Genomic DNA, 17418 nt, shown 5'->3' with positions numbered 1-17418 from the left:
GTATAAATAAAGTTTTATTATTATTATTATTATTATATTATTATTTAAAAAAAATTTCAAGACCTTTATTAAGAGATGCTTGCAGTTTGACTTGGAAAAAAAATCATGTTGTATGTTTCATACAAATTAAAAATGAGGTTTCTTAAAAATTCCCAACTTTTCTGACTATTTATATTGGAAACAATTTAAAAACCTTGAAAGGTGTGTATTGAGAAAAAAACAGGCCTTGTATTTATATTTATTATATATTATATACTGTATCTATTTTTATTTATTATAAATTTATATATATATTTATTATATATTGTATCTATTTTTATTTATTATAAATTTATATATATATTTATTATATATTTAATTTTATTCCGCTTTTCTCCCATGGGTGGGATTCAGAGCGGGTGCCTGTTCTGCTACATTTGTTCAAGGCATTAACACAGTGATGTTTTCTTTTCTGTTAGCCTTGAGGTCCTCACCTCTTGCAGGTTTTGCTTGCACAGACAGATTTGTTTTTGGTGTTTTTCAGAACTCTGTGGACACCGCCAAGCCGCTGCTGCGCAAAGCCATCCAAATCTCCCAGCAGACTCCCTACTGGCACTGCCGCCTCCTGTTCCAACTTGCGGTAAGTGTTTTGTAGGCTAAAGCACCACGAAAATGCTGCAACCTTTCTAAGGAAAATTAGGATAATTTTATTATTATTATTATTATTAATTATTCAAATGGATTCTTGTCTTTCAATCAGCAACTTCACACGTTGGAAAAAGATTTGGTTTCTGCCTGCGATCTTCTCGGCGTCGGAGCAGAGTATGCCCGCGTGGTAGGATCAGAATATACCCGGTACGTGGATTCTTGGTTTTTCTATCTATAGGGAGTAGCAGTAGAGAATTCTGGAATGATGTCTGAATACCTTGAACTCTCACTGGTTTCATGGAGAGATCTGTATCAGGATTTACTTGGAATGATGTGAAGATTTGAATTAGTTCCCCCTACTACCAATATGGAAGGAGTATTGCTAGGTGTCTGTGTTTACATTGATGCTCGGTGATTTATTTTATGAATTTTATTTTACTGTTGTTTTGTTATATATGCTGTCATCGTATTGTTTTGTCTGTTGTTTGGGCTTGGTCCCCATGTGAACCGCTATGAGTCCCCCTCGGGGAGATGGAAGCAGGTTATAAACGAAGTATAATAATATTAATAATAATATAATAACAATATAATTATTATTTATATTTATATATAATCATTATTATGTTTATATATAATAATTATTATACATAATTATAATATATAATCTGGCTTCCTAAACTTAGAATCATAGAATAGTAGAGTTGGAAGAGACCTCATGGGCCATCCAGTCCATATTATAAATATCCAGTCCATATTATAAATTATAAGTTATATAATTTATAATATATATTGTGTATATATATATATATACACACACACACACACACATACACACATATACTAGCTGTGCCTGGCCACGCGTTGCTGTGGTGTTGTCTGGTGGTGTTGGTGAGAAATTGTTGAGGTAGTGGTGGTATTGAATGTCTTTATGTTTAGTATGCACACTGAAGTAGATTATATGGCAGTGTGGAGTCAAGATAATCCAGTTCAAAGCAGATAATATAAGATTCTAAATGGGTTATATAGCTGTGTGGAAGGGCCTTGAGTCTACACTGCCCTATAATCCAGTTAAAATCTGATAATCTGTGGAAGAAGCCTAAGTGAGGCCTAACTGTGCCTGTCCCCTGGACTGAGTGAGTTGCTAGGAGACCAAGTGGGTGGAGCTTAGCCTTCAAACTGGCAGCAATTGGATAAAAACAATTATTCCTCTCCCTGTAATTAGGACTTTATTTTTCTTTTCTTTTTGTTGTATCAACCTAGAGGCGTGGATGATGGGTTGTGTTGTCAAATTTTGAGGTTGGGGGACCTGTAGTTTTGTTGTTTTGTCCGCTGCCCTGATGCCATCACTCTTTTATATTTTTATATATATATATATATATATATATATATATATATATATATATATATATATAGAGTTAATGTAATGGAAAGCATGTATTACTAATAATACAATATAATAATATTAATTATATATTATGTATTAAATGTAATATTACTAGTAATATTACCATATAATGACTTAGTACAATATAGTAATTTAATGCTTATATTGTGTTATCCTAATAATATATTTATGTTTATTTAATTTGTAAGCCGTTCTGAGTCCCCTTCAGGGTGAGAAGAGTGGGATATAAATGTAGTAAATACGTAAATAATAAACCAGCATTACATGTCCATATCCTTGTGAGATTGTCATATCAGAGGAGTTCTGTATTTTTTTTATTTAATTGCTACATCATAGCTCAAAATGATGCTTTATTCTGTTGATGATGCTTGTTTTATTTTGTATGTATTTTATCCTGTTTTATTGTGATTACCTGAGCTTGGCCCCTTGTTAGCTGCCCCAAGAGATGGAGGCAGGGTATAAAAATAAAAATATTATTATTATTATTTTCCTTGTTTACACTTGGATTAAAATATGGGAACTTGAGTCCCTCAGTTGGTGGGAATATACTGTATTCCTGATCAGTCACGTTTGTCTTTTAGGATCTTAATATGTGTTCTTTTCTTCCAGAGCACTGTTTCTTCTGAGCAAAGGCATGGTAAGTCTTCTGTGCCTCTTTTGTTACGCTGGTGAAAAGCACGATGGGACATTACCATCATCCTTTGTGATTTTTTAAAAATTAAATATCAGTAAAGGGAACCAGGAATCTTTCTGGAGCATCAGTTGATAGGGCTACAGCAATTAATATATTTAAACAATGCATTTAATCTCCTGTATTATCAATATTTTCAATAGCCCACATGTTTCAAAGGCCTGGGTTTTGAATAGATAAACATACAATTGTTTTAAATGAACAGGCCCAATAGAGCTGTTATTAGAATACTTCTTTCTGTTTTAAAAGCATATGGCACTTTATCACTGCTACTTATTTCCATGATACAGCACTTTATGAAACCTGTCCCCACTGGTTTGCTTTTAATTACTCTGATTTTATCTGCTTGGATTTTAATGTATCTGTCCATTATTTTATTTTGTGTATTGCTGGAATGTTTTAAGTTTATGTCAAATATGTTGTTGTTTCAGGCTTGTCCCTGTTTGTGAGCCGCCCCAAGTCCATTCGGGGAGATGGGGCGGGATATAAAAATAAAGTTGTTTATTATTATTATTATTATTATTGACACAACGACGTTGTATGACACAGCAAACAAGATAGACATGCTGGATTTCGTTTCACAAAATCACAAGTCGAACACTTCCCAAGTGTCTAGGACTGTGTGATGTATTTTCGGATGATGCGCCCAGATCCCAGTAAGGTGGCCTTTTGCAGTTGGCAGATCGTAATTTTGTCAATGTCTGTTGTTTCCAAATGCCGGCTGAGATCTTTTGGCACAGCACCCAGTGTGCCCATCACCACCGGGACCACTTGCACTGGTTTCTGCCAGAGTCTTTGAAGTTCAATCTTGAGGTCCTGAGAGCGGCTGAGTTTTTCCTGTTGTTTTTCACCTGGGATGGCAACATCAATGATCCAAACCTTGTTCTTTTCCACAACTGTGATGTCTGGTGTGTTGTGTTCCAGAACTTTGTCAGTCTGGATTCGGAAGTCCCACAGTATCTTTGCGTGTTCATTTTCCACAACCTTTGCAGGTTTGTGATCCCACCAGTTCTTAACTGCAGGGAGGTGATACTTGAGGCATAGGTTCCAATGAATCATTTGGGCCACATAGTTGTGCCTCTGTTTGTAGTCTGTCTGTGCGATTTTCTTACAGCAGCTGAGGATATGATCAATGGTTTCATCGGTTTCCTTGCACAGTCTGCACTTTGGGTCATCAACTGATTTTTCGATCTTGGCCTTGATTGCCTTTGTCCTGATGGCTTGCTCCTGGGCTGCAAGGATCAGGCCTTCTGTCTCCTTTTTCAGGGTCCCATTCGTGAGCCAGAGCCAGGTCTTCTATTATTATTATTATTATTATTATTATTATTATTAATGGCCTTTGTTCTGATGGCTTGCTCCTGGGCTGCAAGGATCAGGCCTTCTGTCTCCTTTTTCAGGGTCCCATTCGTGAGCCAGAGCCAGGTCTTCTATTATTATTATTATTATTATTATTTTTAATGGCCTTTGTCCTGATGTCTTGCTCCTGGGCTGCAAGGATCAGGCCTTCTGTCTCCTTTTTCAGGGTCCCATTCGTGAGCCAGAGCCAGGTCTTCTATTATTATTATTATTATTATTATTATTAATGGCCTTTGTTCTGATGGCTTGCTCCTGGGCTGCAAGGATCAGGCCTTCTGTCTCCTTTTTCAGGGTCCCATTCGTGAGCCAGAGCCAGGTCTTCTATTATTATTATTATTATTATTATTATTAATGGCCTTTGTTCTGATGGCTTGCTCCTGGGCTGCAAGGATCAGGCCTTCTGTCTCCTTTTTCAGGGTCCCATTCGTGAGCCAGAGCCAGGTCTTCTATTATTATTATTATTATTATTATTTTTAATGGCCTTTGTCCTGATGTCTTGCTCCTGGGCTGCAAGGATCAGGCCTTCTGTCTCCTTTTTCAGGGTCCCATTCGTGAGCCAGAGCCAGGTCTTCTATTATTATTATTATTATTATTATTATTAATGGCCTTTGTCCTGATGTCTTGCTCCTGGGCTGCAAGGATCAGGCCTTCTGTCTCCTTTTTCAGGGTCCCATTCGTGAGCCAGAGCCAGGTCTTCTATTATTATTATTATTATTATTATTATTATTAATGGCCTTTGTTCTGATGGCTTGCTCCTGGGCTGCAAGGATCAGGCCTTCTGTCTCCTTTTTCAGGGTCCCATTCGTGAGCCAGAGCCAGGTCTTCTATTATTATTATTATTATTATTATTATTATTATTATTATTATTATTATTTTTAATGGCCTTTGTCCTGATGTCTTGCTCCTGGGCTGCAAGGATCAGGCCTTCTGTCCCCTTCTTCAGGGTCCCATTCGTGAGCCAGAGCCAGGTCTTCTCCTTATCAGCTTTTCCTTCAATTTTGTCAAGGAACTTTCCATGCAGTGTTTTGTTGTGCCAGCTGTCAGCTCTAGTTTGTAGTGCGGCTTTCTTGTACTGGTTTTTTGTCTGCTGTGTTTTGAGGAGTTTCTGATTTTTGACTTCAATCAAAGCAGGTTCTTCACTTTGCTTGACATATTCTGCCAGGGCATGTTCTTCTTCTTTGACTGCTTGTTTTATTTGTAAGAGTCCTCTGCCCCCTGATCTTCTAGGCAGATATAGCCGGCCAACATCACTGCGAGGGTGCAGTGAATGATGAATGGTCATGAGTTTTCTTGTTTTTCTGTCCAAATTGTCCAGTTCCACCTGTGTCCAATTTATAATGCCAGCAGTATATCTTATGACAGGTATGGCCCAGGTGTTTGTGGCCTTGATGGTGTTGCCTCCATTGAGCTTGCTTTTGAGAATTTTTCTGACCCTTTGTGTGTATTCTTTGCTGACCACAGTTTTCACATGTTCATGCTTGATGTTGTCCAGCTGTAATATGCCCAGATATTTATAGGCCTCTGGCTGGTGACACTTTATTGTTTGGCCATTGGGCATATTGATGCCCTCACTTTCAATGATTTTTCCCTTCTTCAATGCCACTGTCGAACATTTGTCCAAATCAAACTCCATGTTGATATCAGTGCTAAAAATTATTATTATTATTATTATTATTATTATTATTATTATTATTATTATAAGGTGAGCTGAGTTGAGATAAGCTTGGGAGACAGTTCAGTTGGGAATGAACATGCAATTGACATGCCTTCAACGTTCTTGGTTTCTTTCCTTTTCTCTCAGCTGCTTCTCATGGAGCGGAAGCTGCAGGAGGTCCACCCACTCCTCACGCTTTGTGGGCAGATCGTGGAGAACTGGCAGGGGAACCCCATCCAGAAGGAGTCGCTCCGGGTCTTCTTTCTGGTCCTGCAGGTGACCCATTACCTGGACGCCGGGCAGGTGAGTGGATGGGAACGAGGCCCAAATAATTCCCTTATGCATTGATTTGGAGGTGGGGGGGGGGGGTCTCCTTGCTTAATAGGTTGGACATAGTTTGATAAGGATGAATTTGGGTTCCTCTGAGCTGCTCTGATCTTCAGTCAAAAGGGAGAAAAGTGGTTGGCTTCAATAACTGATCACAAGAACAACCTCCTCAGTATTGATTTTCACCAGATCTGATTTATTGTTTTTTTCTTGCCCTTATATGGTAATAACTCCCTTTGTTTATCCCACCTCCAAATTCTCCTATTATACTACAGCACTTTATTATCTACCTCATCAGGTTTTAATTACGCACTCCTCGCACCACTGCCCAGCCTTTCACTATTTTAAATCGCTATATTGTTCTTATTTGGCGGTTTTACTTACGTTATTGTTTAAAAATGGTGGTTTAATCCGTGTAATTTTAAATGTTGATGGTGTTTGCTTTTGTTCTGAATGTATTTTATCTTGTTTTATTGTGGTAATTTGGGCTTGGCCCCATGTGAGCCACTCTGAGTCCCTGCAGGGAGATGGAGGCGGGGTACAAAAATAAAGTAGTTGTTGTTGTTGTTGTTGTTATTGGCTCTGGTTTCAATTGAAGGGGAGGTTGAGTCTCCCTGGGGAGGTTAGGGAAACCTGATAAATAAGGTTTTATTATTATTTTATGGTACGACACAGCAAACAAAATAGATATGCTGGATTTCCTATCACAAAACCACAAGTCAAACACTTCCCAAGTGTCTAGGACTGTGTGATGTATTTTTGGATGATGCTGCAGATCCCAGTTGGGTGGCCTTTTGCAGTTGGCAGATCGTGATTTTGTCAATGTCTATTGTTTCCAAATGTTGGCTGAGATCTTTTGGCACGGCACCCAATGTGCCCATCACCACCGGGACCACCTGCCCTGGTTTCTGCCAGAGTCTCTGAAGTTCAATCTTGAGGTCCTGAGAGCGGCTGAGTTTTTCCTGTTGTTTTTCGTCAATGCGACTGTCACCTGGGATGGCGACATCAATGATCCAAACCTTGTTCTTTTCCACAACTGTGATGTCTGGTGTGTTGTGTTCCAGAACTTTGTCAGTCTGGATTCGGAAGTCTATATTGTTGTTTGTTTGTTTGTGTATTATTATTATTATCTCAAGTAGTTCTGTACAATGTTTTCCACTTGCTGTCCATTTTTATGTACAGTAGAGTCTCACTTATCCAAGCCTCGCTTATCCAACGCATTTTTGTAGTCAATGTTTTCAATATATCGTGATATTTTGGTGCTACATTCATAAATACAGTAATTACTACATAGCATTACTGCGTATTGAACTGTTTTCTTGTATAACATGATGTTTTGGTGCTTAATTTGTAAAATCATAACCTAATTTGATGTTTAATAGGCTTTTCCTTAATCCCCCCTTATTATCCAAAATATTCACTTATCCAATGTTCTGCCGGCCCGTTTATGTTGGATAAGTGAGACTCTACTGTATTATTATTATTATTATTATTATTATATTGTTGTTGTTTTTTTTGGTTTGTTTGTGTATTATTATTATTATCTCATGTAGTTCTGTATAATGTTTTCCACTTGCTGTCCATTTTTATGTACAGTAGAGTCTCACTTATCCAACATTCGCTTATCCAACATTCTGGATTATCCAAGCCATTTTTGTAGTCAATGTTTTCAATATATCGCGATATTTTGGTGCTAAATTTGTAAATACAGTAATTACAACATAACATTACTGCGTATTGAACTACTTTTTCTGTCAAATTTGTTGTAAAACATGATGTTTTGGTGCTTAATTTGTAAAATCATAACCTAATTGGATGTTTAATAGGCTTCTCCTTAATCCCTCCTTATTATCCAAAATATTCACTTATCCAATGTTCTGCCGGCCTGTTTATGTTGGATAAGTGAGACTCTACTGTATTATTATTATTATTATTATTATATTGTTGTTTGTTTTTTTTTGGTTTGTTTGTGTATTATTATTATTATCTCATGTAGTTCTGTATAATGTTTTCCACTTGCTGTCCATTTTTATGTACTTTCAAGTTGTTTCCAACTGACAACAACCCTTTCTTAGCTCTCTTGGCAAGATTGAGTCAGTGTGGATCTTTGTTTTGAAGCTGAGAAGGTGAGATTTGCCCAAAGTCTGAGTGAGGATTTGAACTCTGGCCTCTGGTGCTACCGTCGAATCACATCTGTGGTGTTTCTGGTAGACAAAGACATTACCCCTTGCCGACCCGTTTTGTTTGGAGAACAGTCCCTGAAAATACTGACATAGTATTTTAATGGGTGGAATGTTGTGCAGTTGATGTGCTTCAATTTTGTGAGAGAAGTAGGAGGAGAGTGCTGCTTCGTGGAGGAGTGTTTCCCTTCCTGAAGCGTCTCCTCCTCCTTTGGCCAGGTCAAAAGCGTCAAGCCCTGCCTGAAGCAGCTCCAGCAGTGCATCCAGACCATCTCCACCCTCCACGACGATGAGATCCTGCCCAGCAATCCCGCCGATCTCTTCCACTGGCTGCCCAAGGAGCATATGTGCGTCCTGGTTTACCTGGTAAGCCGGCCGTGTTTATTTGGTCTGTGCATTGTGCTTAATTATGCCCACTGCGCCTGATTATTTCTATCGGTTTTGAGTGTGTTTTAATGTATACTTTATACACTTTTGTTCTAGACCGCCCTCCAATTTTATCTATCTATTTTGCCATTAAGTGGGTTTTTTTTTGCTTTTTATCATTTCTGTATTTTATTGTTTTTTTATAGTAGTACTAGCTTTGCCCGGCCACGCGTTGCTGTGGCTTATGGGAATCCTTATGGAATAGTAGTGAATAGCCTTACAGTCTCAAAGCCTGGCCGTTTTCTGGAGTAGTTGGAGCTTTTTGTTGTATGAACCTAGAGGCATGGATGAGGGGTTATGCTGCCAAGTTTAGTGTTTCTGGGATGTGTACTTTTGTTGTTTTGTCCTAGGCCGAAATTTCATTACCCTTTTATATATATAGACTAGCTGTGCCCAGCCACGCGTTGCTGTGGCATTATCTGGTGGTGTTGGTGAGAAATTGTTGAGGTAGTGGTGGTATTGAATGTCTGTTGTATGGTTGTCTTTATGTTTAGTATGCACACTGAAGTGGATTATATGGCAGTGTGGAGTCAAGATAATCCAGTTCAAAGCAGATAATATAAGATTCTCAATGGGTTATATAGCTGTGTGGAAGGGCCTTGAGTCTACACTCCCATCGAATCCAGTTCAAATCTGATAATCTGTGGAAGAGGCCTAAGTGAGGCCTAACTGTGCCTGTCCCCTGGGCTGAGTAGGTTGCTAGGAGACCAAGTGGGCGGAGCTTAGTCTTTTAATTGGCAGCAATTGGATAAAAACTATTATTCCTCTCCCTGTAATTAGGACTTTATTTTTCTTTTCTTTTTATTGTATCAACCTAGAGCCGTGAATGATGGGTTGTGTTGTCAACTTTGAGGTTGGGGGGCCTGTAGTTTTGTTGCTTTGTCCGCTGCCCTGATGCCATCACTCTTTTATATATATACTAGCTATGCCCAGCCACGCATTGCTGTGGCGAAGTCTGGTGGTATGGGAAATAAAGTATTGAGGAATTGGTGGTAGTTAAGGTAAAGGGTCCCCTGGGCTTGAGTGGGTTGCTAGGAGACCAAGTGAGTGAAGCTTAGCCTTCTAACTGGCAGCAATTGGATAAAAACAATTATTGCTCTCCCTCTAATTAGGACTTTATTTTTCTTTTCTTTTTGTTGTATCAACCTAGAGGCTTGGATGATGGGTTGTGTTGTCAAATTTCGAGGTTGGGGGGCCTGTAGTTTTGTTGTTTTGTGGGTTGCCGTGATGCCATCACTCTTTTATATAGATAGATAGATAGATATAAACATAAATACATACGGCTTGCAAATATTGCTGGAGAGAAATGCACATACAGTAGAGTCTCACTTATCCAACACTCGCTTATCCAACGTTCTGGATTATCCAACGCATTTTTGTAGTCAATGTTTTCAATATATCGTGATATTTTGGAGCTAAATTCGTAAATACAGTAATTACTACGTAGCATTACTGCATATTGAACTACTTTTTCTGTCAAATTTGTTGTACAGCATGATGTTTTGGTGTTTAATTTGTAAAAACATAACCTAATTTGATGTTTAATAGGCTTCTCCTTAATCCCTCCTTATTATCCAACATATTCGCTTATCCAACGTTCTGCCGGCCCGTTTATGTTGGATAAGTGAGACTCTACTGTATATAGAGAGAAATTTACCGGAATCGATAACAGCTTCAAATGACATAAAACAACAGTTGCGAGAATGAACAAAAAACACAAAGAATATTTTAAAATAATATAATATATTATTATTATTATTATTATTATTATTATTTAAAAATAATAAAATGCAGCGATTGTTACCAATTAAAAGGGCAATATTATATAGCCACTAGCTGTGCCTGGCCACACGTTGCTGTGGCGTTGTCTGGTGGTGTCTGTATTTTATAAGCAGTGTGTAAGAGGCCTAAGTGAGGCCTAACTCTGCCTGTCCCCTGGGTGAGTGGGTTGCTAGGAGACCAAGTGGGCGAAGCTTAGCCTTCTAACTGGTAGCAATTGGATAAAAACAATTATTCCTCTCCCTCTAATTAGGACTTTATTTTTCTTTTCTTTTTGTTGTATCAACCTAGAGGCGTGGATGAGGGGTTGTGCAGTCAATTTTCGAGGTTGTGGGGTGTTGACTTTTGTTGTTTTGTCGGTCGCCAGGATTCCATCACTCTTTTATATATATAGATAGATAGATATTGTATTTTGCTGGTTTTAATTTGTTCATTTTATCCGGTTTGTTGTTGTTTGTATATGCATTTTATTTGTTTACTGTTTGGGCTTGGCCCCATGTTAAGTGCCCCGAGTCCCTGCGGGGAGATGGAGACGGGATAGAAAAATAAATTATTACTATTTTTATTATTAATTAATTATTATCTGAGTGAGAAGGGCGGGATATAATAATATAATATAATATAATATAATATAATATAATATAATATAATATAACTCTTTATTGATTAGTCAATTTTGACCATATCAAAACATATGAAACATACACAATGTACACACCCATACATACAGTAAAACCATGTAAAACCATGTATAGATACAAAGCATCCTGGCCTTCTAGCCTACCAACCCACTCCTAGGTAGTTGTGCAAATATATAAAAATATAAGATATAATAATATAATATAACTCTTTATTGATTAGTCAATTTTGACCATATCAAAACATGTGAAACATACACAACGTACACACCCATACATACAATAAAACCATGTAAAACCATGTATAGATACAAAGCATCCTGGCCTTCTAGCCTACCAACCCACTCCTAGGTAGTTGTGCAAATATATAAAAATATAAGATATAATAATATAATATAATACAGTAGAGTCTCACTTATCCAACGTTCTGGATTATCCAACGCATTTTTGTAGTCAATGTTTTCAATATATCATGATATTTTGGTGCTAAATTCATAAATACAGTAATTACAACATAACATTACTGCATATTGAACTACTTTTTCTGTAAAATTTGTTGTATAACATGATGTTCTGGTGCTTAATTTGTAAAATCATAACCTAATTTGATGTTTAATAGGCTTTTCCTTAATCTCTCCTTATTATCCAACATATTCGCTTATCCAACATTCTGCCAGCCCGTTTATGTTGGATAAGTGAGACTCTACTGTATAACTCTTTATTGATTAGTCAATTTTGACCATATCAAAACATGTGAAACATACAAAACGTACACACTTACCCATACATACAATAAAATCATGTATAGATACAAAGCATCCCGGCCTACTAGCCTACCAACCCACTCCTAGGTAGTTGTGCAAATACAGAATAAAAAGATTAAAATTAAAATTAATTATTCCCTTAAGGTAAGGTTTAAGCGGGGGCAAGGGTAAGTAAAACCAGTGGCTTGTCCATAGTAAATTTTAAATTTGGATTTTGTTATTGGCATTAATATCACAGCTGTCCGCTTCCATCTTCTCGCGGATGGCCAACGGGATATAAATGTAGTAAGTAAATAAATAATTATTATATTTTATGCTTATGATTGTATGTCTTGTTTTAAAGGTATTTATCTGGTTGTACTTCATTGTATATTGCTGTGCTTAGTCCCCATGTGAGCCGCCCCGAGTCTCTTTGGGGAGATGGGGTGGGATATAAGAATAAAATTATTATTATTACTAGCTGTGCCCGGCCACGCGTTGCTGTGGCGAAGTCTGGTGGTATGGGGAATAAAGTATTGAGGAACTGGTGGTAGTTAAGGTCAAGGGTAAAGGTTTTCCCCAGACATTAAGTCCAGTCGTGTCTGACTCTGGAGGTTGGTGCTCATCTCCATTTCTAAGCCAAAGAGCCGGCGTTGTCCGTAGACTCCTCCAAGGTCATGTGGGATGACTGCATGGAGCGGCGTTACCTTCCCGCCGGAGCAGTACCTATTGATGCACTCACATTTGCATGTTTTCGAACTTCTGCGTTGGCAGAAGCTGGGGCTAACAGTGGGGGCTCTCTCCGCTCCCCCAATTCAAACCTGTGGCCTTTCGGTCCAGAAGTTCAGCAGCTCAGCGCTTTAACACGCTGCGCCATCAGGGGATATTATTTCCTAAAGGTTGTGAATATACAATATTTCTGATTGGTTTTTTTGTTTGTTTGTTGGAGGCAAGTATGAATGCTGCAATTAGGAAAAATGATTAGGATGTAATGGCCTTGCAGAAAAAGTAGTTCAATAGGCAGTAATGTTATGTTGTAATTACTGTATTTACGAATTTAAGCACCAAAATATCATGATATATTGAAAGCATTGACTACAAAAATGCGTTGGATAATCCAGAACGTTGGATAAGTGAGACTCTACTGTAAATACTACATAGCATTACTGCGCATGGAACTACCTTTTCTGTCAAATTTGTTGTATAATATGATGTTTTGTTGCTTAATTTGTATAACGATGACCTAATTTGATGTTTAATTGGCTTTTCCTGAATCCCTTCTTATTATCCAACATATTCACTTATCCTGCCGGCCTGTTTACGTTGGATAAGTGAGACTCTACTGTATATTTCTAATCTTAAATTATCTGCTTAGAACTGGATTATATGAGGCCCCTTCTTCACAGCTGTATAAAATGCACACTGAAGTGGATTATATGGCAGTGCGGAGTCAAGATAATCCAGTTAAAGCAGATAATATAAGATTATAAATGGGTTATATAGCTGTGTGGAAGGGCCTTGAGTCTACACTGCCATATAATCCAGTGAAAATTAGATAATCTGTGGAAGAAGTCTAAGTGAGGCCTAAATCTGCCTGTCCCCTAACTGAACCCTGGCTGTCCCTTGGTTGCTAGGCAACCAAGTGGGCAGAGATTAGCCCTCTAAACTGGCAGCAATTGGATAAAAAAATTATTGCTCTCCCTCTAATTAGGACTTTATTTTTCTTTTCTTTTTGTTGTATCAACCTTGAGGCGTGGATGATGGGTTGTGTTGTCAAATTTTGAGGTTGGGGGGCCTGTACTTTTGTTGTTTTGTGAATTGCCTTGATGCCATCACTCTTTTATATATATAGATTATTATTATATTCCTCCAGGTCACGGTGATGCATTCCATGCAGGCCGGCTATTTGGAAAAGGCGCAGAAATACACCGACAAAGCGTTGATGCAGCTGGAGAAACTCAAAAGTGAGCAACGAGAACGCTTTCTGTTCCTTCCTGGGGATTTGGTGCTTGAGCACTTTGTATAAATATTAGATTTCCATCATTACAGTCCCCATAATTTCCCATATTCGTTCTCATCGAATTGTACCAAGTTGTAAGCTGCCCGGAGTCCCCCTTGGGGTGAGATAGGGTGGGATAGAAATACGATAAATAATCATCATCTCCTTCGCACAGAACCTTTTTTAACAGAGCATTTTTCACCTTCAAAAATCAAGAAGCTGGGTTTTTTTTAAAAATAAAAGTTACAAAATACGATGTTGACTTGTAGGCGCGTCAGTTCTATTCCTTATCGAGACCCTGCTTTCTTTTTCTCCTTCAGTGCTGGACTGCAGCCCGATCTTGTCGTCCTTTCAAGTGATTCTATTGGAGCACATCATCATGTGTCGCCTGGTCACGGGCCACAAAGCCACCGCCTTGCAGGAGGTAAATAATAATAACAATAACTTAATACATTTAAAACAATAATAATAATAACAATAATACGTGTATTATCCCCTCCCCATGTAGCTTGAGGCGGAGTATAAAAATAAAGTTATTATTATTATCAAGTGATTCTATTGGAGCACATCATCATGTGTCGCCTGGTCACGGGCCACAAAGCCACCGCCTTGCAGGAGGTAAATAATAATAACAATAACTTAATACATTTAAAACAATAATAATAATAACAATAATACGTGTATTATCCCCTCCCCATGTAGCTTGAGGCGGAGTATAAAAATAAAGTTATTATTATTATCAAGTGATTCTATTGAAGCACATCATCATGTGTCGCCTGGTCACGGGCCACAAAGCCACCGCCTTGCAGGAGGTAAATAATAATAACAATAACTTAATACATTTAAAACAATAATAATAATAACAATAATACGTGTATTATCCCCTCCCCATGTAGCTTGAGGCGGAGTATAAAAATAAAGTTATTATTATTATCAAGTGATTCTATTGGAGCACATCATCATGTGTCGCCTGGTCACGGGCCACAAAGCCACCGCCTTGCAGGAGGTAAATAATAATAACAATAACTTAATACATTTAAAACAATAATAATAATAACAATAATACGTGTATTATCCCCTCCCCATGTAGCTTGAGGCGGAGTATAAAAATAAAGTTATTATTATTATCAAGTGATTCTATTGGAGCACATCATCATGTGTCGCCTGGTCACGGGCCACAAAGCCACCGCCTTGCAGGAGGTAAATAATAATAACAATAACTTAATACAGGGGTCCTCAAACTTTTAAAGCAGCGGGCCGGTCCACAATCCTTGGGACTGTGGAGGGGCCGAATTATCATTTGAAAAAAAAATGAACAAATTTCTATGCACACTGCACATGTCTTATTTGTAGTGCAAAAAACAACAATGAAAGAACAATACAATATTTGAATATAAGAACAATTTTAACCAACATAAATCTATCAGGATTTCAATGGAAAGTGTGGACCTGCTTCTGGCCAATGAGATACTCAAGTTGTTGTTGTTGTTGTTTACCTTCAAGTCATGTCAGACTTTGGGTGAGCCCGAGTCTAAAATTATTCATTTATTTATTTACTGCATTTATTTACTACATTTATATCCCACCCTTCTCACCCCAAAGGGGACTCAGAGCAGCTGTATGTATATACAATATATTATATTATTAGCATAGCACAATATTAGCATTATATATTACTATATATTGAACTATACCACTGTACTGTAATATTATATGTACTATATAACATATAATTTAATATTATTATATGGTATTATTATTAGTATTATATTTTTATCAATATTATATGTATATATAATATATTATTAAAACTGATATAAAATATTATATTATAAAACTGAGGGCGGGGGCCAGGTAAATGACCTTGGAGGGCCGCATCCGGCCCCCGGGCCTTAGTTTGGGGACCCCTGACTTAATACATTTAAAACAATAATAATAATAATAATAATAATAACAATAATACGTGTATTATCCCCTCCCCATGTAGCTTGAGGCGGAGTATAAAAATAAAGTTATTATTATTATCAAGTGATTCTATTGGAGCACATCATCATGTGTCGCCTGGTCACGGGCCACAAAGCCACCGCCTTGCAGGAGGTAAATAATAATAACAATAACTTAATACATTTAAAACAATTATAATAATAATGATAATAATGATAAAAACAGTGATACATGTATTATCCCCTCCCCATGTAGCTTGAAGCGGGGTATAAAATAAAATTATTATTATTATTATTATTATTATTATCAAGTGATTCTATTGAAGCACATCATCATGTGTCGCCTGGTCACGGGCCACAAAGCCACTGCCTTGCAGGAGGTAAATAATAATAACAGTAACTTAATACATTTAAAACAATAATAATAATAACAATAATATGTGTATTATCCCCTCCCCTTGTAGCTTGAGGCGGAGTATAAAAATAAAGTTATTATTATTATCAAGTGATTCTATTGAAGCACATCATCATGTGTCGCCTGGTCACGGGCCACAAAGCCACTGCCTTGCAGGAGGTAAATAATAATAACAGTAACTTAATACATTTAAAACAATAATAATAATAACAATAATATGTGTATTATCCCCTCCCCTTGTAGCTTGAGGCGGAGTATAAAAATAAAGTTATTATTATTATCAAGTGATTCTATTGGAGCACATCATCATGTGTCGCCTGGTCACGGGCCACAAAGCCACCGCCTTGCAGGAGGTAAATAATAATAACAATAACTTAATACATTTAAAGCAATAATAATAATAATAATAATACGTGTATTATCCCCTCCCCATGTAGCTTGAAGCAGGGTATAAAATAAAATTATTATTATTATTATTATTATCAAGTGATTCTATTGGAGCACATCATCATGTGTCGCCTGGTCACGGGCCACAAAGCCACCGCCTTGCAGGAGGTAAATAATAATAACAATAACTTAATACATTTAAAGCAATAATAATAATAATAATAATACGTGTATTATCCCCTCCCCATGTAGCTTGAAGCAGGGTATAAAATAAAATTATTATTATTATTATTATTATCAAGTGATTCTATTGAAGCACATCATCATGTGTCGCCTGGTCACGGGCCACAAAGCCACCGCCTTGCAGGAGGTAAATAATAATAACAATAACTTAATACATTTAAAGCAATAATAATAATAATAATAATACGTGTATTATCCCCTCCCCATGTAGCTTGAAGCAGGGTATAAAATAAAATTATTATTATTATTATTATTATCAAGTGATTCTATTGGAGCACATCATCATGTGTCGCCTGGTCACGGGCCACAAAGCCACCGCCTTGCAGGAGGTAAATAATAATAACAATAACTTAATACATTTAAAACAATAATAATAATAATAATAATAATAAAAACAGTGATACATGTATTATCCCCTCCCCATGTAGCTTGAAGCGGGGTATAAAATAAAATTATTATTATTATTATTATTATCAAGTGATTCTATTGGAGCACATCATCATGTGTCGCCTGGTCACGGGCCACAAAGCCACCGCCTTGCAGGAGGTAAATAATAATAACAGTAACTTAATAAATTATTTTAAAAAAATAACGATGATGATGAT

General features: G+C 37.2%; 1 protein-coding gene across 1 annotated transcript in view; it reads left to right on the top strand.

Moving 5' to 3' along the window:
* mau2 (MAU2 sister chromatid cohesion factor) overlaps positions 1-17418 on the top strand; it is a 36430-nt gene that overhangs the window by 3813 nt on the left and 15199 nt on the right. The window contains exons 4-10 of the mRNA XM_062960361.1: positions 524-619; positions 740-834; positions 2642-2669; positions 5881-6036; positions 8460-8606; positions 13700-13790; positions 14146-14249. Coding sequence (XP_062816431.1) covers positions 524-619; positions 740-834; positions 2642-2669; positions 5881-6036; positions 8460-8606; positions 13700-13790; positions 14146-14249 — 717 coding nt within the window. The remainder of the gene's footprint in view (positions 1-523; positions 620-739; positions 835-2641; positions 2670-5880; positions 6037-8459; positions 8607-13699; positions 13791-14145; positions 14250-17418) is intronic.

The sequence above is a fragment of the Anolis carolinensis genome, unplaced genomic scaffold (assembly GCF_035594765.1).
Source record: "Anolis carolinensis isolate JA03-04 unplaced genomic scaffold, rAnoCar3.1.pri scaffold_7, whole genome shotgun sequence".
NCBI lineage: Eukaryota > Metazoa > Chordata > Lepidosauria > Squamata > Dactyloidae > Anolis > Anolis carolinensis.
This window is presented reverse-complemented; position numbering and strand designations above follow the sequence as displayed.